General features: G+C 43.3%; 1 protein-coding gene across 1 annotated transcript; it reads right to left on the bottom strand.

Moving 5' to 3' along the window:
* Positions 1 to 370: 370 nt before the first annotated feature.
* LOC115128790 (collagen alpha-3(IX) chain-like) lies at positions 371 to 27,235 on the bottom strand. Its single transcript, XM_029658919.2, has 38 exons — positions 27,207 to 27,235; positions 22,513 to 22,598; positions 20,278 to 20,352; positions 19,072 to 19,201; positions 16,631 to 16,877; positions 16,164 to 16,313; positions 15,530 to 15,610; positions 14,801 to 14,818; positions 14,495 to 14,593; positions 14,280 to 14,315; positions 13,316 to 13,387; positions 11,677 to 11,721; positions 11,534 to 11,569; positions 11,361 to 11,384; positions 11,163 to 11,216; positions 10,869 to 10,940; positions 10,440 to 10,481; positions 10,099 to 10,155; positions 9,783 to 9,836; positions 9,579 to 9,632; positions 9,153 to 9,206; positions 9,001 to 9,054; positions 8,792 to 8,845; positions 8,614 to 8,667; positions 8,342 to 8,395; positions 6,535 to 6,588; positions 6,158 to 6,202; positions 6,014 to 6,067; positions 5,840 to 5,893; positions 5,472 to 5,597; positions 5,338 to 5,373; positions 5,188 to 5,232; positions 5,052 to 5,084; positions 4,764 to 4,910; positions 4,446 to 4,500; positions 4,147 to 4,341; positions 1,505 to 1,591; positions 371 to 1,301 (listed from the first exon to the last, which is right to left on the bottom strand). The coding sequence occupies exons 1-38, from the start codon at positions 27,233 to 27,235 to the stop codon at positions 1,093 to 1,095; spliced, it is 2,871 nt and encodes a 956-aa protein (XP_029514779.2). The 3' UTR covers positions 371 to 1,092.
* Between the last annotated feature and the right edge of the window lie 278 nt (positions 27,236 to 27,513).

Raw genomic sequence — 27,513 nt, 5'->3', positions numbered from 1 at the left:
CTGATACATTAGTGCGGCTGACTTCCGGGTTAAGTGAGCAGTACGGCTTGGCAGGGTCGTGTTTTAGACGATGCATGGCTCTCGACCTTTGCTTCTCCCGAGTCCATACGGGAGTTGCAGTGATGGGACAAGACTGTAACTATCTATTGGATACCATGAAAAAATGCCATGTTATATCTTCCCTGGAGGGCCAATATAAAAGAATGGACGGACAGTTTGTTCTAAAATGCTTCCCTAAAGGTAAAGGTAGCTGTTCACAAAAACAACTCATGGGTCTGATGTGCACTATTTCCCAAACAAAACAGTTTATTACATTGTTAGAAAAAACAATAACAAGGAAAAACATGTGTACTCGTACTGTACAACTTCTGTATGACATAGATTATCCTATGTTCAAGTGACTGAATGAAAACATGAACTACCAATATCTGTCTATGGCTCATCATGGTAGTGGACCTTTGCCGTTATTTATTGGTTCATTGATCAATATTGAAAATGAATGATTCCAAAGCGCAGTTTGAGGTTTTGTTATTTGTGAAAGGCTGAACTTCGTACTGTACATGGTGCTGGTGAGGACATTTTTTAATGAATTTATTTAAACAATGAATTAAACAGTACATGAATAGAAGTAAAATACATACAGTATTTACCTTTGTGTTAGTTGAAAACCAACACATTGCCCAGTTTTTCTATCTGAATCTGTGGGTATGAATGGAACAACATGAATTTAACAAAATGGTCATTTTAGAAGTTTGTGTAATTTGTCTTTGGGACAGCACTTGGGCCATGATGGGCCACTGATCAGTTTAAAGGCTAGCTTAAAATCAATAGCAGCTGTCTTAGAATGCATAACATCAGATAAGCTCTCTCCACAAAAAAACGATGCATCAGTCTAAAAGATGAAAAGCTAGAAAAATATCTATACAGTATTCTAAATTACATTTGCCTTGTCTCTGTTTCTCTTTGGCTCTGCGGTGCGATGAGGGAGACATGTGAAGACTCCCATGTATTACCACTCCTGAACTGGGTACGTCACGCCATGTCTTGCTGCTGCTAGAGATGCAATGTGTTCTGAGCTTCTGCTTGTGTTCCTCACGGCCCCTTGCTGTAGCTGAAGGATTTCTTCCCCCCACTCATCATGTAGAGAGGTGGGGGCCTGCCTATACAGTTTGAGGGGTCACAATAGCCTGGGGCTCCTGTAGCTCCCCTGGAACCAGAGGCACCTGGGCTACCATTAACACCGTCTTTACCGGGAGCTCCATCTTTACCGTCCTTCCCGATGCCAGGGACGCCAGACACACCTGACAAAGGATGAGGGAGATGATGGCAACAGGTACTGAACAACGCCTCGTCATGTCTATGTGTGACCAACTGGGTTCAAACCCAGGTCTCTTGAGTGACACCAGACTGTGTGAGCCTGCTGAGCTAAAGCATTGGCATACACTTGAGGAGCTAAAATATTCAGGTGTTAGGCAGGATAAGAATGGGGGAGGGGTGATGTTACCTTGTGGGCCTGGCTCGCCTGAACTTCCTGGGATTCCCACTCCGTTTTCTCCCTTATGTCCTGTATCTCCCTTTATACCAGCGTCACCTACAGAGAAGAGGAAGGCATTTCCTTTCACATGTTGTACATTGACTGTCTGAAATGGGCTATTATCGCCACAGGAGGTATTTGTTTGTGTGTTTTTGTTTGTGTGTAGGTGTGTGTGTGCGTGCGCGAGTACATGCGTGGGTGTGTGTCAACTAAATGGATGCAATTAAAAGGATTTAGCAGAGAGGGATTTTGCTGTTTTGTCTGATTTAGCCCTGGATGTGAATGCGTGACCCATCTACAAAGAACAAACACACTGGACAAGCTCTTTCAGAGCACTAAGCAGGGTTGGGGAGGTTACTTTCTAAATGTAATATGTTACAGTTACTAGTTACCTGTCCAAAATTGTAATCAGTAACTTTTGTATTATGAAAACTCAGTAACGTAATCGGATTACATTCAGTTACTTTTAGATTACTTTCCCCTTAAGAGGCATTATAAGAAGACAAAAGTGTATGTTACAAATCTACTGCAGGATAAATATCAATGTTAAAGTTTACATAGCTGGCCATATATGGATGTTACATATTACTTTATGGGTTGGATATGTAGGCTACTTCTAACCCATCGCTTTCTACCTCATACAATAATACGATTAAATCCTTTCTTTACATTAAAAACCAAAGTCTATCAGAATTCCAGTCATTCTAATAAATGTTATACCCCTTGATCTTCAAGAATAGGACTTGGAAATATGGAAGTATAGATTACCCAAATTGTTTACCTGAGCATAACCCCAAAACTAAGGACTTATTAGCCAGCCCTACTCTGTTGTTTATGATTTTTTTGTCATGGAGGACAGATTGGGCACATTGATTCAAGCTGAAAAATAAATGCTCTGCTCATGGGTTGGCATGCTTTGAGCACTACTGAATAGTTCTATTTACATGTGAAAAATGAATGCCATATGCTGCATTTGCTATAGGCCTATTGTTTACCTTTTTGTTTGTGACACTTTGATATCTTGATAATATGCAATTGTTTAAATGGCAAACCCACAGATGAAACAATTCCTACTCACTTCACAGAACAGCGCAAACTGGCCCTAACCAGAATAGAAAGAGGAGTGGGAGGCCCCGGTGCACAACTGAGCAAGAGGACAAGTACATTAGAGTGTCTAGTGTCTGACTTCTAGTCAGAGTTGCAAAGAGAAAGCCATATCTCAGACTGGCTAATAAAAATATTAAGGTGGGCAAAATAACACAGAAACTGGACAGAGGAACTCGGAGTCGCCTCTTCACCTTTGACGTTGAGACTGATGTTTTAGCGGGTACTATTTAATGAAGCTGCCAGTTGAGGACTTGTGAGGCATCTGTTTCTCAAACGAGACACTCTAATGTACTTGTCCTCTTGCTCAGTTGTGCACTAGTGCCTCCCACTCCTCTTCCTATTCTGGTTAGAGCCAATTTGCACTGTACTGTGAAGGGAATAGTACACAACGCTGTATGAGATCTTCAGTTTCTTGGCAATTTCTCGCATGAAATATCCTTAATTTCTCAGAACAAGAATAGACTGACGAGTTTCAGAAGAAAGTTATTTGTTTCTGGCCATTTTGAGCCTGTAATCGAACCCATATATGCTGATGCTCCAGATACTCAACTAGTCTAAAGAAGGCCAGTTTTATTGCTTCTTTAATCAGAACAACAGTTTTCAGCTGTGCTAACATAATTACAAAAGGGTTTTCTAATGATCAATTAGCCGTTTAAAATGATGAACTTGGATTAGCTAACACAACGTGCCATTGGAACACAGGAGTGATGGTTGCTGATAATGGGCCTCTGTACGCCTATGTAGATATTCCATAAAAGAATCTGCCGTTTCCAGCTACAATAGTCATTTACAACATTAACAATGTCTACACTGTATTTCTGATAATTTTGATGTTATTTTAATGGACAAAAAAAAAAGTTTTTCTTTCAAAAACAAGGACATTTCTAAGTGACCACAAACTTTTGAACGGTCGTATATATATATATGTGTGTAATTATCCAAAAATATATGTAGCGACTATATATTGCCCCTTTAAGTCTATCAAAAGTGTGTGAGTTTGAACATGTGTCCATTAGGCCTACAGATGTATTATTTTTATCAGCATGAATTAGAAAGACCTACTTTTATTCCATAGGCTGGGATCCGCACTGTGCAGCTGTTGCAAGAGACTAAACCATTGCTGTCATCCTTTACCTCCAAGCGTTTATTCAAATTGGATCATCTTTGGATGCCGACAGCAGTCATACCATCGGAAGACAGCTTGGACTGTAGCCTACAAAATCCTATTCCTGATCTTTCCTGCGATCCATCAAACCCATTTGGTGTGTCATCATAGTGGTCTCTGACTTGTGGTCAGACTCACTCAGGTGGAACAAACTTAAACTTGCACCTTTTTTCAATCCTGATTTGAATGTCATTGAGAAAACAGAGAAGTGTCCAAATCTCCTTTCTGAATTTAAAAATCATCTTCAAATTAATCATTTAGTTTTTAAAAGTATCACTAACATGATTACAATATTTTAGCTGTTACCTTTGATCATCTTTGGGTATCCACCTAGTCCTACCTTGTTTTCCAGGTGTGCCTGGTAACCCAAAGTATCCAGGTGGTCCCTTCATTCCCATCGGTCCTCTGGGACCGGCCTCTCCTGCAGTCCCTGCTGGGCCCGGTGGACCTGCGGGGCCCCGCAGTCCTGCCATGCCAGGGGCCCCGATCGCTGCTGGTTTCTTTAGGACCTCTTTCTTAAACTCTGCTAAGTGTTCTAGATGGAGAGAATTATTCAAATGTCAGTTGAACAAAGCACCCTACATGTCAGCTTGCCTTAAATGATTGTTACAGTGTGTAGGCTACACAATATTCACATACCTTCAACAATTGCTGAGCATAGTTCGCGAAGTTTGATATCATTCATTTTAGGACCCTATTGGGTTTGGAAGAGTGAAAAGTAAATTAATTAACACCCGTGTGTTTTACAGTCATCCTTCATTTGCTTGGAAGAAGGTAATTACAGGTAGGCCTCTAGGCCCAGGTTAAAGGTAATTACAGGTAGGCTTCTAGGCCCAGGTTAAAGGTAATTACAGATAGGCCTCTAGGCCCAGGTTAAAGGTAATTACAGGTAGGCTTCTAGGCCCAGGTTAAAGGTAATTACAGGTAGGCCTCTAGGCCCAGGTTAAAGGTACTTACAGGTAGGCCTCTAGGCCCAGGTGATCCATGTAACCCTCTCTCTCCCTCCAGTCCATTGGATCCCTGGGGACCGGTCAAACCCTCATGACCCGGCTGCCCTGGTCTACCATTTTCCCCGGTATATCCCCTCATGCCCTTCTCTCCAACCTAGAGGTGAGTGGACAACACAACACAACTTAAATGTTAACTGTATACCATACAGCATTCAATTATTCCACCACCAACCAACCAACCAATTGATTAACCAACCAATCAACCAATCAATTCAACTGTGACATTGTTCTGTACCTCTCCTTTGATTCCAGGAACACCAGAAGGACCCTATAAAACAACAATAATCGACTGAATTAGGACCATTGTAGTCACTACAAATACAGGGGAATACTAAAGCTAGATCAAATGTATCTCTCAGTAGAACATATACCTGGTCTCCCTTGACTCCAGAATTGCCTGTAAGACCTGGATCACCCTGAGGATAGAGGTAAGATTGTCAATACAGATACTGTATCTTACAAAATAATACTGTCTCATTGTTCACATGATATATGGTATTGATGTGAATCCATGGACTTACTTCACTTCCCTTTGGGCCATTGGGACCAATAGGGCCCTAGGAACAAGACAGGAAATTAGAAGTCATTCAAACCCCTTCCTCTACAAACTGACAACTATCACTAAAACAATAAACTACTACACATCAGGACTCACTTGGTCTCCCTTGTATCCAGTGTGACCCTTCAGTCCCTTTTCACCAGTGTCACCTTTGTCCCCTTTGTCACCCTGCATGCCTGTATCACCTGTGACCCCCACTGGTCCCTGCTTTCCTGTCTCGCCCTGGGGAGAGTGAAGCAGGATCAATAAGACTCATGGTTATCATTAAAGGTACTCTAATAATTGTGGGTTTAAGGAGTTTAGCTGTCATTGTTACCGTCAGACAGGGATTGTTATTGATGAGCAGTATACATGACAATCATAGTTGAATATATGAATACAAAATTACTACTGTCATGTAGATTTAATAACAGATTATAATAAACTGTTGAAATTGAATAAAATGTAAAGAATTGTCAACTTACAGTAGTTCCTTTGTCTCCTGGTTTCCCATCTTCTCCTGCTGTTCCAGTTGTCCCCTAAACAAACGTTAAAGTCTATTTAAGCATATTCAGCACCATCAGTAGAATATGGATCCACAGTCATGGCTAGCAGTGTTGAGTGATAGTAAACACTTAAGTGTGAAATTAGATAATCACTGTTTTCCCAGGAACTCCGATTGGTCCTACTGGTCCGTCAGCTCCTGTGTCACCCTGCACAAAAAGCATACTGTTTTACAATAGACAAACACAGGGAATGAAACTGTATCCAAGACACGCACGCACACAAGCACACATTTTTACCTTGCCACCTCCAGCTCCAACCAGCCCCTGTTTTCCTGGGAAGCCCTGCAGAAACAACACACAGGATATCCTCAGAATACCGTACAGTATGTTGCTATTTCTGAGAGCATTACAACATAAGGGATGGACTACATCCTTGTTGTCATGTTTCTGTTGATTCTGTTTCCCCTGCTATGACCTCTGACCTGTATAAACCTACAGGTTTCATTAATCTGGTCTGCAGTGTGGTTTGACTGGAAGGCAACCAACCAATCTATCGATTTTCCTAGCTTTTGCTTTCCTTTTAATACCAACAAAAGGTAATCTAATTTATAATTATATTCTTAGATGAATTATATTTATCTTATACAAACGTCAGAGATGAATATTAGACTCACTGGAATTCCGACGACACCCCTGATTCCTACAGTCCCAGGAACGCCAGCTTCTCCCTGTTGGAAAGACAGATATGTTCACAGGATAACAGATTGATTTCTTGACAGATCTTGTAAGACTGGATATATTCTCTTTATTTAAACTATACTGAACTATATATACAGTTGAAGTTGGAAGTTGACATGCACTTAGGTTGGAGTCATTAAAACACATTTTTCAGCCACTCCAAAAGTTTCTTGTTAACAAACTATAGTTGTGGCTAGTCGGTTAGGACATCTAATTTGTGCATGACACAAGTCATTTTTCCAACAATTGTTTACAGACAGATTATTTCACTTATAATGAACTGTATCCCAATTCCAGTGGGTCAGAAGTTTACATATACTAAGTGTGCCTTTAAACAGCTTGGAAAATTCCAGAACATTATGTGATGGCTTTAGAAGCTTCTGATTGTAATTGACATAATTTAAGTCAATTGGAGGTGTACCTGTGGATGTATTTCAAGGTCTACCTTCAAACTCAGTGCCTCTTTGCTTGACATCATGGGAAAATCATAAGAAATCAGCCAAAACCTCAGAAAAAAATTGTAGACCTCCACAAGTCTGGTTCATCCTTGGGAGCAATTTCCAAATGCCTGAAGGTACCACGTTCATCTGTACAAACAATAGTACGCAAGTATAAACACCATGGGACCATGCTGCCGTCATAATGCTCAGAACGGAGACACGTTCTGTCTCCTAGAGATGAATGTAATTTGGTGCGAAAAGTGTAAATCGATCTCAGAACAACAGCAAAGGACCTTGTGAAGATGCTGGAGAAAACAGGTACAAAAGTATCTATACCCACAGTAAAACAAGTCCTATAGCGACATAAACTGAAAGGCCGCTCAGCAAGGAAGAGGCCACTGCTCCAAAACCGCCATAAAAAGCCAGACTACGGTTTACAACTGCACATGGGGACAAAGATCGTACTTTTTGTCCTCTGGTCTGATGAAAAAAATAGAACTGTTTGGCCATAATGACCATCGTTATGTTTGGAGGAAAAAGGGGGAGGCTTGCAAGCCGAAGAACAACATCCCAACAGTGAAGCACGAGGGTGGCAGCATCATGTTGTGGGGGTACTTTGCTGCAGGAGGGACTAGTGTACTTTACAAAATAGATGGCATCATGAGGAAGCAAATTAGGTGGATATATTGAAGCAACATCTCAAGACATCAGTCAGGAAGTTAAAACTTGGTCGCAAATGAGTCTTCCAAATGGACAATGACCCCAAGCATTCTTCCAAAGTTGTGGCAAAATGACTTAAGGACAAGAAAGTCAAGGTATTGGAGTGGCCATCACAAAGCCCTGACCTCAATCCTAAAGAAAATGTGTTGGCAGAACTGAAAAAGCATGTGTGAGCAAGGAGGCCTGCAAACCTGACTCAGTTACCCCAGCTCTGTCAGGAGAAATAGTTCAAAATTCACCCAACTTATTGTGGGAAGGTTGTGGAACACTACCCGAAACATAAGACCCAAGTTAAACAATTTAAAGGCAATTCTACCAAATACTAAGTGAGTATGTAAACTTCTGACCCACTGGGAATGTGATGAAAGAGACAAAAGCTGAAATAAATAATTCTCTCTCCTATTATTCTGACATTTCACAATCTTAAAATAAAGTGGTTATCCAAACTGACCTAAAACAGCGCATTTTTATTCGGATCAAATGTCAGGAATTGTGAAAAACTGAGTTTAAATGTATTTGGCTCAGGTGTTTGTAAACTTCCCAATTCAACTGCATGTACAGTAGCCATAAAACGTAGACTGACCTTAGCTCCATCCACTCCAGGGAGTCCATCCATGCCATCTGCCCCAGGAGTACCCTGTAATCACAGTTCATCATTGACCACAACAACAACAACAGCAACAAAACCTCAGCATCATAATCACACTCATAAAAAATATGGGCGATGTTACAAAATATGAATTGTTCAGGTCAATCTAACTATACAACTAACACTACAAAAGGATCCTGCATCCATCTGATTACGTATTACTAAGGAAATAAGATCAATTTATGTTGTATTGTTTGTTTACTCACAGTGTCTCCTTTTGCACCAACAGGACCCTGATCTCCCTGAGGACCGATGGCTCCCTGAGAAACGCCCACGCAATGAACCATGCAACAATTTAGTTGAACAGAAAGGCTTGGAACCAAACCATATTCAGAAAGCCCAGTAAAAACACTAGAGATACTGTAGAAGAGAGGAGATACTCACATCATCGCCTTTTTCTCCCTCCAGACCCTGACGTCCACGAATGCCCTCCATACCCTAACAGAAAACAAGTAGTCACTGCAGAACATAATGGCAGACATTTTGGAAAACACCGTTCAGCCCTAGGTAATGTCAACCACAGTCTGTCCTCCAGTCATTGATTGAAAATGTCAGTTATAATTGACGGAGTTGATTAAATGAGCAGTGCTTACAGGAGAACCCGGTGGTCCGGTGGGTCCTGGGATGCCGTTGAAACCAGGGGGACCCTGGGAGGAGGAGAGAACACGCACGGTGAGTTTTAGACCCTAAACACTCAAGTAGAACATTCACAAGACTTGTAGTAAATATTGTTTTAAACCCTTACCCTGTCCCCTTTATCTCCAGGACTACCAGGAAAACCAATAGTACCTCTTTGTCCCTGGAATGCATTACAGATGTGAAAATGTATTATACTTAGTAGAATTCACAGTGATGCACAGCAAAAACGTTAAACAGTTATAAATGGCTGGTTGTATGACCAATTTGACTTGAAGCAGAAAATCTTGTGTATCGTCTCTGAATGTGCATTTTGTGCTTTAGGCAGAAATCTTATGTAACATTATAGTATGCTCCAAATACCAATTTCCGTTAGAGGCAGAATTGTCGGCATTCTCACTACCTATGTTCTGCTTAGAACAGGAAAAAATAGGTGTAGAAAATACAAAACAAGTGACTGGGATTTTCGATACCAGACAGTGAAGTAGAATATCAGCCTGTACGTGGTATCTTTCAGAGCAGGGACGGTTCTTACATCATCTCCCATCTTGCCTGTTAGGCCCTGCACCCCAGATGGTCCTGGCTCACCCTGTGGATTAGCAACATAGGAAAAACACAAATACTCACATCTAGCGATTTGTGTGCTTGAATAATCACCCTAAGCACCCAATGTACTTAAGCACATTGTCAAAACATCACACTTTTTTCACTAAACATTAGAATTGATTGCTTGTCATACCTTTTGTCCAGCTTCCCCAGCAGCTCCATTATCACCTGGTAATCCTCTGTGTCCCTGGAGAAGACATAGCAACCCAGTTTAGACTGCATATCATCAACTATCAGAAGCTCACATTGGTGGTTCATACAGTCATTCTACTCCTACAATGTAAAGCGCTTTGAGCGTCTGGATAAGCCGTACATCAATCCATTCAATTATCAGATACTGGTATCAGAGACAACCAGTGGCCACAATGGTGTGAGTAATGATAAGGGATCTTTCCCCAAAGCCAGGTATGGAATTTCATTCAGTGTCCGTCACTAAGATGATTCCTCACCTTCATCCCTGACAACCCTGGGTTTCCCTGTGGTCCAGCTGGACAGGCAGCAGGGCACTGCAGACAAACGTAAACAGACACAGATATAACATTATCACTACACCTGCAGGGGGCTCACCTCCTCGATAGCCACTGACTGAAGAATACTATAGCTACCAATGTTCCACATGCAGATTTGTCAGAATTAAAGGGCAGCAGCAACAGCAGTGTCTAAGGGAAGTGTGAATTAGGCTGAAGTGTAGTTATTGCAACAACATTCGGCTGAACCGCCTAGTCCCACCCTCTAGCAGACCCTGTGAAAGTTGGTTTAACCCTGAGAAAGGTGATAAAAAGAGACTCACATCATCCCCACTCCCCTCAGCTTTTCCAGCCCCAGGTGGTCCCTTGAAGACAACAGAGTGAGTGACACAGTACATATCTCTGTGGAGTGACATCTAAAGCAGAGTTTAGAAGTCCACAAACACTACAGAAAAGATCTCCCGTGTTTGAGGCTGTGCAATCAATGTCCATTAATGCAGAAGTGATACTGATTATCACTCTGCGTCAGGGTTAGATGCCAACCTAAAAGTCAGAGAGGACTCTTATGACGATATTGATTAAATAAATAGTTAGGTTAATTCATGAGAAAGACCAAAGAGACAAAGCCATAACAGAGAGGAATATCGGTCAAGACTCCAAGTCGGAAAAACAGAGACACAGAGAGGATACAGATGTTGAATTCACCAATTTCAGGTTAGATCCAGAGGTCAGAGGTTAGCATCAGTACTTACCACAGGTCCAGGTGGTCCTGGTAGACCAGCGGGACCAGGGAGACCCAGACCCCCTCTAGGCCCAGGGGAACCCTGATAACAATATGGACTGTTACAGTTATACATGAAACACACAGAGAATGTCCTACTAGACACAGAAAAGTCTGACATATCAGTAATCTATGTTACAAAATCATCCACAGACTATCAAAAAGAGCAATGATAAAGTGCACTAATGACTGCTATGACACGTAGCGTCTATTGATTCAGTCATTACTAAAGTCATTACTATGGGATCCTTATTTGAACACTGACCTCAGGCCCAATGTTCCCCTCGTCTCCTGGAGTTCCTGCTTTCCCAGGTGGGCCCTGTAGGGAGCGACATTCACAAGTTATGTGACTGTTCTATAGCCCGTTAGTAGGGCTGGATTAAAATACTGTATGCTGTCTTAATGCTGTTTAGAACACGGGGTGAAGACGATGTGAAGATGTTGAAGAGTTTGTAGTACATACGGGAGGTCCAGCTGTCTCCGGGCCCTGGGAAATGAGAGAAAAAGCGATCAGCTACATCCTCTTATTTAGCTATAGAAATGAAGCGGTCTGACATGTTCCATGGCTTGACGGCTATAAATATCAGCAAAATGTTCCCATTAATGTATAATGATCTAAAAATATTGAATACTTACGGGAGAGCCTGCTGGTCCAGGAAAACCTTGAAGTCCCTGTTATTAGACACAGAACAGTACAATATTAGTTAACACTGTCCCTGCTGTTAAAGTTATTAGCAACATATTTTCTTTAGTAGGTTCTGGGAAGAAAAGTAACTCACTCTCTCACCCACAGGTCCTCTTGGGCCCATTGAACCAGGAACTCCCTTCATTAAAAATATGAGAAATCATTGATCTACAAACTAAAACATTCTCTCTCCACTAGTTTGAATTCTAATAATATCAGTTGAGGGGTGGAAAGATGCTGTAAACGGTTCAATGGCCAAAGCTAATACACAAGGTGATAGTGAACAACCTTGTCTTGCTCCACAAGGCAAAATAGAGTATTGAGTGTGGTACATGTTGTGTGTGGTACAGGCTGAGTGTGTGGTACAGGTTGAGTGTGTGGTACAAGTTGAGTGTGTGACAGGTAGTGTGTGTGTGGTACAGGTAGTTTGTGGTACAGGTTGAGTGTGTGTGGTACAGGTAGTGTGTGGTACAGGTAGTGTGTGTGGTACAGCTTGAGTGTGATACAGGTTGAGTGTGTGGTACAGGTTGTGTGTGGTACAGCTTGTGTGTGGTACAGGTTGAGTGTGTGGTACATGTTGAGTGTGGTACAGGTAGTGTGGGTAGTACAGGTTGAGGGTGTGGTACAGGTTGAGTGTGGTACAGCTTGTGTGTGGTACAGGTTGAGTGTGTGGTACAGGTTGAGTGTGGTACAGATAGTGTGGGTGGTACAGGTTGAGTGTGTGGTACAGGTTGAGTGTGTGACAGGTAGTGTGTGTGTGGTACACATTGAGTGTGTGACAGGTAGTGTGTGTATGGTACAAGTTGAGTGTGTGACAGGTAGTGTGTGTGGTACAGGTAGTGTGTGGTACAGGTAGTGTGTGGTACAGGCAGTGTGTGGTACAGGTAGTGTGTGTGGTACAGGTTGTGTGTGGTAGAGGTAGTGTGGGTGGTACAGGTTCTGTGTGGTACAGGTAGTGTGTGTGGTACAGGTTGAGTGTGTGGTACAGGTTGAGTGTGTGACAGGTAGTGTGTGTTGTACAAGTTGAGTGTGTGACAGGTAGTGTGTGTGTGGTACAGGTAGTGTGTGGTACAGATCGTGTGTGGTACAGGTCGTGTGTGGTACAGGTCGTGTGTATGGTACAGGTAGTGTGTGTGGTACAGGTTGTGTGTGGTACAAGTCGAGTGTGTGACAGGTAGTGTGTGTGTGGTACAGGTTGAGTGTGGTACAGGTTGAGTGTGTGACAGGTAGTGTGTGGTACATGTTGAGTGTGTGACAGGTAGTGTGTGTGTGGTACAGGTTGAGTGTGTGACAGGTAGTGTGTGTGTGGTACAGGTTGAGTGTGTGACAGGTAGTGTGTGTGTGGTACAGGTTTAGTGTGTGACAGGTAGTGTGTGTGTGGTACAGATTGAGTGTGTGACAGGTAGTGTGTGTGTGGTACAGGTTGAGTGTGTGACAGGTAGTGTGTGTGGTACAGGTAGTGTTTGTGTGGTACAGGTTGAGTGTGTGACAGGTAGTGTGTGTGGTACAGGTTGAGTGTGTGACAGGTAGTGTTTGGTACAGGTTGAGTGTGTGACAGGTAGTGTTTGGTACAGGTTGAGTGTGTGACAGGTAGTGTTTGGTACAGGTTGAGTGTGTGACAGGTAGTGTTTGGTACAGGTTGAGTGTGTGACAGGTAGTGTGTGTGGTACAGGTTGAGTGTGTGACAGGTAGTGTGTGTTGTGTTTGGTACAGTAGGAAGTATAGATACTTACAGAAGCTCCTGGTAAGCCAGGCAGGCCTCTCTGTCCAGGCAAACCGATCTCCCCCTGGTCACCTTTGGCCCCCTGAGTTACAGACACAACCGACAGCTGAGTTACAGACACAACAGATGGCTGAGTTAAAGACACAACAGACGGCTGAGTTACAGACACAACAGACGGCTGAGTTACAGACACAACAGACGGCTGAGTTACAGACACAACAGATGGCTGAGTTACAGACACAACAGATGGCTGAGTTAAAGACACAACAGACTGCTGAGTTACAGGCACAACAGACGGTTGAGTTACAGACACAACAGACGGCTGAGTTACAGACACAACAGATGGCTGAGTTACAGACACAACAGACGGCTGAGTTACATACACAACAGCTGGCTGAGTTAAAGACACAACAGACGGCTGAGTTACAGACACAACAGACGGCTGAGTTACATACACAACAGATGGCTGAGTTAAAGACACAACAGACGGCTGAGTTACAGACACAACAGACGGCTGAGTTATGGACACAACAGATGGCTGAGTTACAGACACAACAGACGGCTGAGTTACAGACACAACAGACGGCTGAGTTAAAGACACAACAGACGGCTGAGTTACAGACACAACCAAAGCCACACGTAGCAGACACAACAAAAGCTAAGTATTGCTCTGTACACAGAGAAATATGACAAACAGATTTATCATCCATCTGCATTGCTCGTCACCGTTGCTAAGATACACCGTGGCAGTGCCGGTCAGCGTTTAACTTAATCAATGAAAGATGTGCAATTTTCATCAGGACAGACAGAGAGACATAAGGGGAAGGCAGGGTGGAGGAGAGAACACTGATCTATTTTTTGCAGCTAAATTGATTGTAAGTAATGACATAGGTTAAGCTGCAGGATGGAAACAAAGAGCTAAATAAATACTAAGATAATGAAACACATTTAATAATATGACATCTCCTACTTACAGTAGTGCCAGCACTGCCAGGTGAACCTGGAAGGCCCTACAAGTAAAAAGAAAGACATTGGTTATCCATACTAGTCATTGAGAATAGAGAATCAAGAAAAGTGTTTACTGTCTGTCGAATATGCAGTTTGAGGCAACATCCAGAATGGTAAATGACATAATGTGATGGTTCATTTTTCATTCTATATGTAGATTAGTTGGGGTGGATAGACTTACATCTCTCCCGTCTCTGCCGTCCTCTCCGTGTGGCCCCCGGGGCCCCTCAGGGCCAGTGGAACCGGGAGGGCCAGGGACAGGGACAGGCTTGGGGTCAGGCTGGATGGAGAAGAGACAACACAGTCGATGAGTACATGACAAGGACTGAAGGCCACTCTGAGGGGAGTGAAGAAATGTCTTACTCCAGCCAGAGTTTGATTGTGCTACTAAAGTAACAAAGCATTGAGGCAATCAGGCAACAGAGCATTGAAGTAGATTATTTGCCCCAAAAACACCAAGAAAAAAGAAGGTAGAAAAGATAAATACCTCAGCATTGGCATACATCTGAAGAAGCAAGAGAAATGAGAAACATGTAGAGTTAGTGAAGTAGTCACACCACCTTCACCCAAAGTGTCGGGGGAAGCTAAAGCACCTGTCCAAAAACAATAGCTGTGAGCAGAATCATATAGGCCCTATCTATGGCTCTGGCTGTGAGCATTTCATGCTGTCCTTGACATCCAGAACCCCATAGGAAACCTATAGTCCCTGTAGTATACAGCCCCCCTGTACCATTTTAGTGTTGGCGTACTGAAAAGACACTGCTGTACGCAGAAAAGCTACCCTCAAAGCTAGAGGGAATAGGCCATTGTCAAATTTATAGACACATTTGCATCATAAAGACAGACGGGAGCTTTTCTGTCTATGGGACAATAGGACTCTGCCTACTCATAACAGCATGTACTCTAATCTACAGTTCTGACCCGAGGAGTCAGACTTTAATGTGCTGCCAAAATGGAACCACTTTATGAAATGTGTCTAGTCCAAATTTAGAGTGAGACCTGCCAGTATTCCCTCTGCATGAACAGAAGTGCTTATTTGACATATTGATTGTGATCATGGCACTCTTACAACGGTATAACAGGCCATCCTATCTCTTCACCATTTTGCAGGTGCAGATTCACAGAAGCCAGTTAGTGAAAGTTATGTTGCTGGTCAATATGAACCTAAAAACCAAAGCAAGTAAAGCCCAGGTGGAGCCTGGGTTGTTGTTGTTACCTCTATGGCAGGCAGCTCCTGGCAGTTCTCTCTATTGGCTCTCTTTGGGTCGCAATGGATCAGCATCCACTGGAGTTCAAACTAGAACGAGACAATGGCCTGATATGGATAATTTAGCATAGCATAGAATAGCATGGCATGGTTAAACATGACGTGACCTAACATTTTCAACTTCAATCAAATATTTTTGGGATAGAATCATATGACACTGAAACTATACCTATGCTTGCCTATGGTACAGTTCCTATAGCTCTCTCTACGAGCTGAATGTGTTTAGAGCGGGCATTTTCCTCTAGGGAGATTTTTGAATAGTGGAACATGATTTTGCAGCAGTGGAACCCCACTGAGCTGCAGTTCTGCTATTGTGGCAGCACTTTAGAATTACAGCCGTGCTCAGCACACATATAAACCCATATCCTGTATGGTAGAAGAGCTTCACAGACTCATATTATAACGCTTACTGTATAACATAGCCCTGCTGGGGAACCAATACCTTCTCAGCCTTAGCCTGGTCCCAGATCTGTTTGTGCGGTCTTGCCAACTCATATGGTTATTGTCATCCCAAACAACGACCACAAGAGTTGGCAATAAAGCACAAACCAATCTGGGACCAGGCTATCCCTGCCCCACTCACCACAACAGAAGCATCAGCATCAACGTCCAGCCTCCCAATAAGTGTATCTCCCTCGGTGTTGACGGGGCCTTTGCCCTTGATAGGCTTGTTGTCCACGGGCTGACAGTCCACATACAGGGTGACCTGGTCTCTCTCCACTCCAATCATCATCTGTAAGGATATGCTATAGGGTTACTGTTGTTGATCCTCAGGGGCCACCGTAATTCATGTCATTAGGAGACTGATAGCTAAATAAACCATTTTTGAAAATGCTAATTTGGTAATCAGTCACTAATACATTGTAAAGGATGTAGGGTTGCACATTTCCAGTAACGTTCTCAAAATTCCCAGGCTTTCCAGGGTTTCCTGCTAATTCATTCCTGAATCTGGGAATCTTCCATCTGGGATTTCTGGAAAAACTGGGAATTTTGGGATAGTTACCTAGATTTTGTAATGTGAACCAGGAGTACCATCAGTAATTCCATCACCTTGTGCCACTTGGTGTTGAACAACACAGAGAGCCCTGGGAAGGTGACGGTCTGCAGGTTGCCATCCTGGCCCATCAGGAAGTACTCCAGCGCTTGCTGGTCTCCATTTAGCCTGAGCCCCGCCTGCTTCCGGCCGTCCTCGTCCACTACCTGCCACACGTTCCACACCTTGTTCACCGTGTTCTTGATCATACGGAACGTGACCATGACGGAGTACTCGTCAGGGAAACCCCGGGGGAAGTTGAGCCTGGGTGGAGAAGAACAGAAGATGAAGATGGGTGAGAGAGGGAAGAGGAGAGGAAAGGGTTGACACATGAAGGAGACCTCAACAGGGAAGTTCATCCTCAGTGGGAGAAGGATAGATGGACAGAGGAAAGGGTTGAAACTTATCTTTACAAAATCGTCATTTGAATCATTCTCATAAAGAATGCATTTTAGTTAGAGTCATAGAGAAGAGGTCACCGAGGGCGACGTTTCGCAGTGAGTTAAAAAAAAGCAGCTTTCCATCACACACAGTTTGGTTCTATGATTTCAGATCTCTGACGTTGGCTGTTGTCAAAGACACTCATCATCACAAAGTAGAGGTAAAACTGCTGCAGGCCACGATCACAAAGCATCACACACAGCGCTTCAGTTGGCTCCCAGCTCCTCACGCTCACCATAACATTATGAATGGAGACATCAATCAAACCCTAACACTTTTATGTTAAAGCTCTCCATCCCTCACTCTTTCTCTCTCTCTATCCTCCATCTCTCCCTGTCTCTAATGCATGATGCATTCATAACGCAACAGTTCCAATTACTCCAAAGGAAACATTAGGCCCTTCATTTTCCAAATCAAACCCTTCTGTTTTATTAAACAGAAGCAGAGTCCCAGTGGCTCTGATCAACAGATCAACCAATCAGTCGACCCGGCTCAGTTTCTAACATGCAGACTGCTCTCGAGTCTCTCCAGTCCGAAACCTCTAGGCTGGTATTCATTAAGTGTCTCAGATGCTGATCTCAGATCAGGGCCCCTCCGGTCAAATCATTAATATCTCAAAGGGAAAACTCCTACTTAAAGATTTAGGAATACGAGCCCTGGGGTTTTAACTAGCCAGGCCAAGGGCTCCATAGGTGGTGCCTTTAAGTAAGGTAGCTGCAGAGCTGCAGTCGGCTTGTAAATAGATCAAGACAAGGCAATAAAGAAGGAGTTTCCTGTAACCCAATAAAACAAATGAAGACCACTCTCTCTAACGTTCCTGCTGTGTGTGTGTGTGTGTGTGTGTGTGTGTGTGTGTGTGTGTGTGTGTGTGTGTGTGTGTGTGTGTGTGCACCTTGGGAGAAAGTCTCTCACAGCCTAGGCCAGAGTTTGAAGTGTGTTGTGTTGTAGGCCTCTATCCCCTGCAGTGGTAAGGGAACGAGTATCAGAAAGGAACCCCTCTGACAACAGACTTCAAAGCCCAGACAGACTGGCCACTGGACTCCGAGGGATACATGTTTTTGGGATTAGCGTCACGTTGTCCTTAGTGGCATGAGGCAGACTGGGAGGTGTCAGTATGTTACACAACAGAATGTGTAAACAGGTCATTAGCCAGACCGGACCGGACCAGACCAGATCAGACCAGACCACCAGTGAAACACCGGAGGACAGCTGTAGTTATGTAAAAAAGGGTTACCACCTGACAACAACTTCTGACCTACTGAGCAATGTGCAAACGGTCTAAGCTGAAAACGGCAGATTGTGTAGTGGTTTTAGATCAAACAAATGACAGGGTACAGTACCTGGCTAGAGGATCCCCACACATTCACTGCTTGATCTAGGCAAGACACACACCCAAGCACAAACACACAGACACACACAGTCTCTCTTCACACAGGAAGCTGCTCAGGCTGTCACCACCTGTCTCTTTTGATTCCCAGAATCCTTTATGAGCACAGACAGGAACAAGAGAATAAAACTACAACTAAGAATGCAGCATAATGAAATATGTCTCTCTGTGTTTCCGGGAGGAGATATTTCATGGTTACAGTGGGGTCTGGGGGTGGGGGTTCCCCCCTCGTCGCCAAGAGATGCCAAATAGGTTCAGACATGTTGTTCTCAGCCAATTACAAGCTGTTTCCCAGTGTGATAACACCTGTCAGGAACCTATAATAATACCACACCTGCATCGAACCCAGGGGAAAGCATTTATTTGTGTGCGTGTGCGTGTGTGCGTGTGCGTGTGCGTGTGTGTGTGTGCGTGTGTGTGCGTGTGTGTGTGTGCGTGTGTGTGTGTGTGTGTGTGTGTGTGTGTGTGTGTGTGTGTGTGTGTGTTTAGCGATTATATGTTTGTTGCTCGTTCTGGTTTCTTCTTTCTTTAGCTGATAGTTATTGAAAGCTGGCCTCCCTTATCAAGCCATAATAATACAACACCTGCATCGACAAGCTCCGGGCATTTTGTTTTCCTGTTTTTCCTTACCTGGTAGGAATCTGGAAGTTGGCCTCCTTATCGAGGCGGTACGCCACCTGGAGAGGAGTGGAGCCCTCCACCTTCCTCACCCCCTTCAGAGGAATAACGTCCAACTGGAACTGGGTGATCAGATCAAACCCTAAAAGAGAGGTAAACTGATTTTCAGACCGATGTCCTGTATCGTTCTGAATAAAGGACGTGTTACATTACTGTACATATATAGTCATTCTGGTGAAGTATACGTTATATACTGTGTTCCAGGAGTAGAAAAAGAAACACTGCACATCTGATTGACAGGTACTGGACTTTTTTGTATCCTACACATGGTATATTTCTGGTTCACATTCTAGTTTGCAACAAGTCACGTGAAGTGGACATTTTGGAACTTCGGTGTTGTTGCACTTTACTAAGTTCAACTGTTTATTCTTATTTCATAATCTGTATAAAACACTGGGTGCAGTGATAAAACTAGCATATTATTATAATTAGTTGTTCCCTTGCCTGGGCTGGCAACACATAGTACAACATGTTCTTTGAAGGCAGCTAGTACATCTGTTCCTACCAGAGCGCTGGTACACAATTAACATCTTGCTGAGCTAGAATTGTTCCTACTAAAAATCTTTCAGGCTCCAGTGGAATATTTGATGTGGCTCATTTGAAACCTAAAGGTGTCTCAAGTCATTACCCATTTAGACAGCCCAGCCCAGCTCACTAAGCAATCACAGCAGCTAACTTAATTGTGACATTCTGTATTTTGCTTCCTTAGGGATTTCTGTAAACCGAGGCTGGTGGTTTTCTGGTCATTTAAAATGTAAGTCTTTGCTGTCTGGCGATGAGAAAAACCACAGGGACCATAGTGTTGAACTACTGCTCCCTTCTCACCTGGTGTCTTGAAGGGAGGTGAGACTTGGCTACAGAAAGACATCTCATTGCTACTGGCTCAAAGCTCCTGAGATGTCTTGTAGTGTTTGATACAAGGTTGAGATACGTAATATGTCGTCCCATGCAGGTCTCCTTTGATTACATCATGAACTATATCCACATCTCATGGTGTAGGTCAAGCAAGCTGTGGCCAAAGTCAGACCGCGGTGGAAGCAAATAGTTGCTGCCTTACGTCCAACCAGGGATGAAGACGCCTGAGTTACTACACATATTCACATAGTCAATATTTCTAAAAGACAACATACGATGGTTAGTATCTACCGTATACTTTACCTGGGAGGTCATCCTGTCCATTTCTCATGGGAGGGCAGACAGCTGTGTCCCCATCTAACCTGTTGAGATCTAACTCTGAGGGAAAGCACACAGGGGAAGCAGCTTGGTTAGGATGTTTCTGTTCACAGTGCCACCTTCAAGGGGAGAGCACCGGGAGACCGTTCACAGGTGATAAAACAAGGTAAGAATGCCAATTCACATTATGCTCATGATCCACACTGGATGCATTTTTAATGTTGGTTATTCTTAAAGCTGCAGCGTCTGTATTTCTCAGGTTAATTACACAAGCACAAACTCAACAGCGTGTGTATTGTACTGGAAAAAATGGACGCATACTTCGATGTGCTTTAAATATGTCAGTATGGGATGACAGAGGTAATGTTGATGAATGTTGTAGTGTGACTGTGCCATATTGCCTTACATATTGGCATACACTGCAAAGTCTGTAAAGTGACCAAAGAAGGTCAGACCGACAGGTAATGGCTCTTCTTTGTTCATTTATTCATCTTCCTGTCAGTTATTGAGATGCATGTCCCCCTGGGGGCTAATGTAAGAAGCCAAGAGTCATCAATCACACTATTGTGCTATTGTGTTTTTCTTGTGTGATTGAGTGACCTATAATATTAGTCTTGTGTCTTTAGTCTTTGCTAATTGAATATAGCCTACGTATCTGTCTGGGATTCTAAATGGTTAACTGTCATTGGATGCGATTCATTGAAAAAAAGAGGTGATGTAATGTAACTGAACCCTGAGGTGATTTTTTACATTTCCTTCTCAACTAAAACCTTAAAAGTGAACCTTGAAACTTGAAACAACGACAGCGGGAAACATTTGGTAATGTTTCATTGAAGAGCCTTGCTCTACTGTAGCAGTAACATCTCAATGTGAAGCTACTGAAGTACTCAAGAATCAGAAAACAAATCTCCTAGCCTCCTCCTCCTGTTCGATATGAGGATGAACATGCATTGCATGGGGAAACTAGGAAACAAAGATCTGGAAGTAATGAAACAGCACTGGGTGCCGGAGTACCTCTAGCCTCTACTCCCAGTCAATAACCTGAGTCAGCGCATTTGAATGTGCAGACTGTGCAGGCAAAACATCTGGAAGCCCCTATCAACTCCACCGTAACTGCTGAGTGGAGGGGATACTTTGGGGAGATGGTATTTATCCTGTGTGTTTAGTGGCCATAAACACTTCTCTAACTGTGCAGTGTGGGCTGTAAGGAGTTAACGGCTCTCTCTCCAACACCAGGGAATGTGTCCCAAATGGCACCCTATTCCATATATAGTGCACTACTTTTGACCAGATCTCTATAGGCTCTGGTCAAAAGTAGTGCACTATAATGGGAATAGGATGTCATTTTGGATGCAGCCCAAGTGTTTTAGCCGCCTAGTCATTGCGCTAAATGAGCAGGAGATTGAGATGGACTTGAGCTCAGCTCTTACAGTACAACACCGCCGTTACGTGTGACTGAGAGCTATGATGATGACTAGTGGATGGAAGCAGACCATTTCCAAAAGGAAAGTCATCTAGCTACCTATTAGACCGCACATAATGTGCTTGTACTGCGAAAGCAAACCGTGCTACAAGATGGCATTCACTTTACACGGAATAACCATTAGGTTTGTTTTCTGCATTAGATATTCCCCCAAGTCTGTAATGTATTTGTTTTGATGTTGAAAAACACCCATAATGTGTGATATTATATCTCTCTGACAGCTTGGAAGAGAGGCTTATACAGATGTAGAATCTTAATTTGAGCCAGTTTGCTACAGAAGGAAAATCATGTGAATTATTATTTGGATTATAATTAATATATTTCTTTTTGTAGGGATTGAGACATTTTTCACTAGGGCTAACCATGTCTGACCTTTTTAAATGGAAACTACAAACTTTAGAAGCCTTTGCAAAAAATGAATGCAACAACAGCATGATCAAATTAAGATACGGCATCGGTAACAATTAAGAAACAAGAGATTATCTGAATGAATCTACAGACTAGTACAGTAGGCTACACTATGTCTGTTATTTCTGTCTTAATAATATATTTGCAATTGTAATAAATGGAATGACCTGTGATAGTATTCTGAAACAATTTGTGTGTTTCGATACCAAAAAGAAAGTGAATTATCCATATCAAAAGTAGCCGTGCAAGCAAACACCACATCCCAGTAGTACACCGTTATGAGGAAGTGATGTTCCCATCATGACCCTGAAGGCTTCTGAGTAACTTACGGCTGAGGGCAGGAGAGAGTAGCAGAGAGAGGAGGGCCATGCAGGTAGAGGAGTACAGCAACATTACTGGGTGCCGTGGTCGCTTCCTGAGGAAAGAGAGAAAGAGACAAAGAGAAAGGGAGAGAGAGAGATGGCGAAAGAGAGAGAGAGAGAGAGAGAGAGAGAGAGAGAGAGAGAGGACAGCTGGGTCAGTGATCTGATGTCTTCAGACATGTCTTTGGCCTAAATTGTTAAAACTCACATAGACACATCAATATTATCTGACAGAAGTAACATACAGTATGTGACGTACTGATCATTACTGTATATCAATGACTATAGATGAAGATGGATAGATGAAGATTTGATAGATGAAGATCTTATGATAACACAAACACAGGAACCCACACATTTCTCCTTTGATAGGTAATGGGGGAAACTGTGTCATGAGGATGTTCATAAGCAAAGTCATACGTGAGTGTACATCTATGTCAGACACGAGTGTACATCTACGTCAGACATGAGTGTACATCTATGTCAGACACGAGTGTACATCTACATCAGACATGAGTGTGCATCTATGTCAGACATGCGTGGAGTTCTATGGCAGACACGAGTGTACATATATGTCAGACACGAGTGTACATATATGTCAGACACGAGTGTACATATATGTCAGACACGAATGTACATCTATGTCAGACACGCGTGTACATCTACGTCAGATACGAGTGTACATATATGTCAGATACGAGTGTACATATATGTCAGACATGAGTGTACATATATGTCAGACACGCGTGGAGTTCTATTGCAGACACGAGTGTACATCTACGTCAGACACGAGTGTATATCTACGTTAGACACGAGTGTACATATATGTCAGACACGAGTATACATATATGTCAGACACGCGTGGAGTTCTATGGCAGACACGAGTGTACATCTACGTCAGACACGAGTGTACATCTACGTCAGACACGAGTGTACATATATGTCAGACACGAGTGTACATATATGTCAGACACGCGTGGAGTTCTATGGCAGACACGAGTGTACATCTACGTCAGACATGAGTGTACATCTATGTCAGACACGAGTGTACATCTACATCAGACATGAGTGTGCATCTATGTCAGACATGAGTGTACATCTACGTCAGACACGAGTGTACATCTACGTCAGACACGAGTGCACATATATGTCAGACACGAGTGTACATCTATGTCAGACACGCGTGTACATCTACGTCAGATACGAGTGTACATATATGTCAGACACGAGTGTACATATATGTCAGACACGAGTGTACATATATGTCAGACACGCGTGGAGTTCTATGTCAGACACGAGTGTACATCTACGTTAGACACGAGTGTACATATATGTCAGACATGAGTGTACATATATGTCAGACACGCGTGGAGTTCTATTGCAGACACGAGTGTACATCTACGTCAGACACGAGTGTACATCTACGTTAGACACGAGTGTACATATATGTCAGACACGAGTGTACATATATGTCAGACACGCGTGGAGTTCTATGGCAGACACGAGTGTACATCTACGTCAGACACGAGTGTACATCTACTTCAGACACGAGTGTACATATATGTCAGACACGCGTGGAGTTCTATGTCAGACACGAGTGTACATCTATGTCAAACACGAGTGTACATATATGTCAGACACGCGTGGAGTTCTATGTCAGACACGAGTGTAGATCTACGTCAGACACGAATGTACATCTATGTCAGACACGAATGTACATCTATGTCAGACAAAAGAGTACATCTATGTCAGACATGAGTGTACAGATATGTCAGACACACGTGGAGTTCTATGTCAGACACGAGTGTAGATCTACGTCAGACACGAATGTACATCTATGTCAGACACGAATGTACATCTATGTCAGACAAAAGAGTACATATATGTCAGACATGAGTGTAGATCTACGCCAGATAAGAGTGTACATCTATGTACAGCCACTGACCATTGTTGTCATACACAGGCCGACACCATAGGAGGCTGCTAACGCGAGGACGGCTCATAATAATGGTCGGAACAGAGCGAATGTAATGGCAATCTAAACACATGGAAACCATGTGTTTCATGTGTTTTATACCCATTCCAGCCATTACCACGACCCTGTCCTCCGCAATTAAGGTGCCACCAACCTCCTGTGGCTTACTTATGAATGTACTACATAAAGCAACAACATTGTGCTGTGTGTCCTCAGACCGATCCACAGGCAATTCTCTCTTTCTCCCTCCCCTGGCCTTGTTTTCCTCAACCCTCCACAGCCTCTTCTTCTATCAGAAGGCTGACAGGCAGGGTGATATGGAGTGACGGCAGAGGCACCAAGGCAGTGTGTGACGGCAGAGACCGTATGCACAGAGGTCTTTTTTTACAAAGAGAGAGGGTTGGTGCCGTGTAAAAGCTGAGATCTGCATTTGGGCAAACAGCGCCACTGGCTGCCCGCAGGCGCATTTGTTATTGTTTTGGTTTTGTATATTAAACGGTAGCTGGGAGCTCCAGCATTAAGAAGAAAACAATCACGCTCAAATACTCTGCTGTTCTACCGTGGGCTCAATGATGTTTGTTGTTTGAAGTAACAGCTTTGCTGTTGTAAAACGGACTTGCCCTGCATCTCCATATGTGGCCACTAGTTGTGCAGAGCAGTTTTAGTGTGAGACATGAGAGTGAGGGGAGAGAGAGAGAGAGAATGCAACATAGAGAGAGAGAATGCAATGTAGCACTAACTGGGGTTAATTCACAACAGAGATGTACATTCCTTCTGTGCTGTGACATACAGGAAGGGAAGCTTAGTGTTCCTTGATGCCTAGTGCACCATAGACTCCCAAGCCCTGGGGATGAACTGTCGCAGCAAACAATAGTTTTGACAATGGTGGTCTGGGAAAGCTTAACTGCAGTCTTAACATCAGCTCTTGAGCTGCAGAAAATATCTTTGGACAAGCAATTGTGTTTTGACTTTTCCCCCATACGATGTTGTCAGACCACTGATGAAACTATAAAGCAAGCCAACAGGGCAACAAATGCAACAACTCTATTCTGAGGAGGAAATTCTAAAACAATATCCTACAACTGCCAGATATTCTACTCTGTGCTACTGTGCTGTGAAAGATATGTCAACGGCATTAACGATAAGAACAGAAACATATTTAAGATTGCGCCTGTTTTATCTTCCACAGAGAGCAATCGCAACTCGGTGATCAGTCACCGCTCTCTCTGAGTGAAAAGCACAGTGTGTCATCGCCAGCATCCAGAGATTGCTTGAACGTTTTCTGGCCTCCTCCTCCCTGTGCCTCTGGCGTCACACATATGGCCTTGTCCCCCGGCGTCACAGAGCCTGGACCGTGTAGCATGCCAGCTCTGCAGCTCTCCTGGCGTGGCTCATCTGTCTTAATTACACCAACTGGACCCTCATTCCAGTCTCTGCTGCTCAGCCTTACAAATTAAACCCTGCGGTATCAATCACTTTAATTACTATGTTAATAATTTGGTAGCATTCCCCAGACAAATCTTTATGGCTATAAAAGTAAAAAGTGTGTGTGTGTGTGTGTGCGTGTGTCACTTTCATTGCCACAGTGGGTCAAAAAGTGACAGGCCAGCATGCACGCACTGACACACACACAGGCAAGCAGGCACACACACACACCACATGACACTGTCCGTGTGACAGGGGCTATTCGAGAGGCCAGATGGATTTTTGACAGAGCTTTAAATCATGACAAAGACACAGTTAACCAGCCCACTGGAGAGCTAAGGAGGAGAGGAAGCCTTCTTAAGGCTTAACAGCTTTATTTTTCCTATGTTCGAATGCCCACAAAAAAAGGTTTACAGTCTGCGCATGCGTGTGTGTGAGTGTGTGTGTGTGTGTGTGTGTGTGTGTGTGAGTGTGTGTGTGTGTGTGTGTGTGTGTGTGTGTGTGTGTGTGTGTGTGTGTGTGTGTGTGTGTGTGTGTGTGTGTGTGTGTGTGTGTGTGTGTGTGTGTGTGTGTGGGACAGATTATAAAGCTGTGCTATCTCAATCTTGGCCTCTGGCCACAGAGCTTCTATAATCCATGCAGAGCTAAATATTATAATGGTACCAGCCCACAACATCACTGGCTAATTTCAAGGCTGTATAAATTCAAGTGTGAGTATTTTCAGTTCCTAATAAAAAAGTACTGTATGTGTAAGGTTTTTTTCTTATATAATGTTATTTCGTCATTATTCTATCTATTCTACTTTATCTATCCGTGATGAAAAGAGTGGATTCCTAACGAGCAATGTTTCCCAAATCTCTCCTCTAGTACCCCAAGCCATACCATTTATTTGATTTATTCGAGTTGTAGCACACTAATCAACTGGTCAACTAATCACCAAGCCTTTATTGACAGTATTTGAATCACATCGTCTGGAATGGATCAGATAAGTGGAATGGCTGAGGATTCTAGGGGAAATGTTTGGGAAACACTGCTACAGAGAGAATGTCATACTGTTTCATCATTTCTTGACTAGCAAGTCCTCAGACTGGAAATATATTACGTCAAGACAGCAGTAAGCCTGACTGAACTCTGACCTCGTGATTTTCCCACAGTAAGGTCACACTCAAGTGGATCCCAATAATGTGCCAATCCACCCAGATATTACTACTTCAACATGTAAATAACTGCACAATACACGTATCATTCAAAAAGCTCTTACCTTGTCAAGACAGCACAGTGGTGCTCCATGTTTTGCTCCCGTCTAGGTGTGATGGGCGACGCAGGGCTTTAAGAGCAGACAGACAGACAGACAGACAGACAGACAGACAGACAGACAGACAGACAGACAGACAGACAGACAGACAGACAGACAGACAGACAGACAGACAGACAGACAGACAGACAGACAGACAGACAGACAGACAGACAGACAGACAGACAGACACACAGACAGACAGACAGACAGACAGACAGACAGACAGCAGTGAGTGAGGTAAAGGAGCAAAAGGAGCCACAGACATGAATCT

The sequence above is a fragment of the Oncorhynchus nerka genome, linkage group LG4, assembly GCF_034236695.1.
Source record: "Oncorhynchus nerka isolate Pitt River linkage group LG4, Oner_Uvic_2.0, whole genome shotgun sequence".
In the NCBI taxonomy this organism is placed as follows: Eukaryota; Metazoa; Chordata; class Actinopteri; order Salmoniformes; family Salmonidae; genus Oncorhynchus; species Oncorhynchus nerka.
The sequence above is the reverse complement of the archived record's forward strand: the minus strand, read 5'-3'. Positions and strand labels throughout refer to the sequence as shown.

Bases quoted from the DNA above. Each gene is read 5' to 3' on its own strand.
- LOC115128790 (XM_029658919.2), bottom strand. From the start codon at position 27,235: ATGGAGCACCACTGTGCTGTCTTGACAAG. The intron at 9,055-9,152 runs GTAAGGGTTTAA...TCCTCCTCCCAG, and splicing joins CTGGAGATAAAGGGGACAGG to GGTCCCCCTGGTTTCAACGG. The intron at 5,598-5,839 runs GTAAGTTGACAA...CACTCTCCCCAG, and splicing joins CAGGAGACAAAGGAACTACT to GGCGAGACAGGAAAGCAGGG.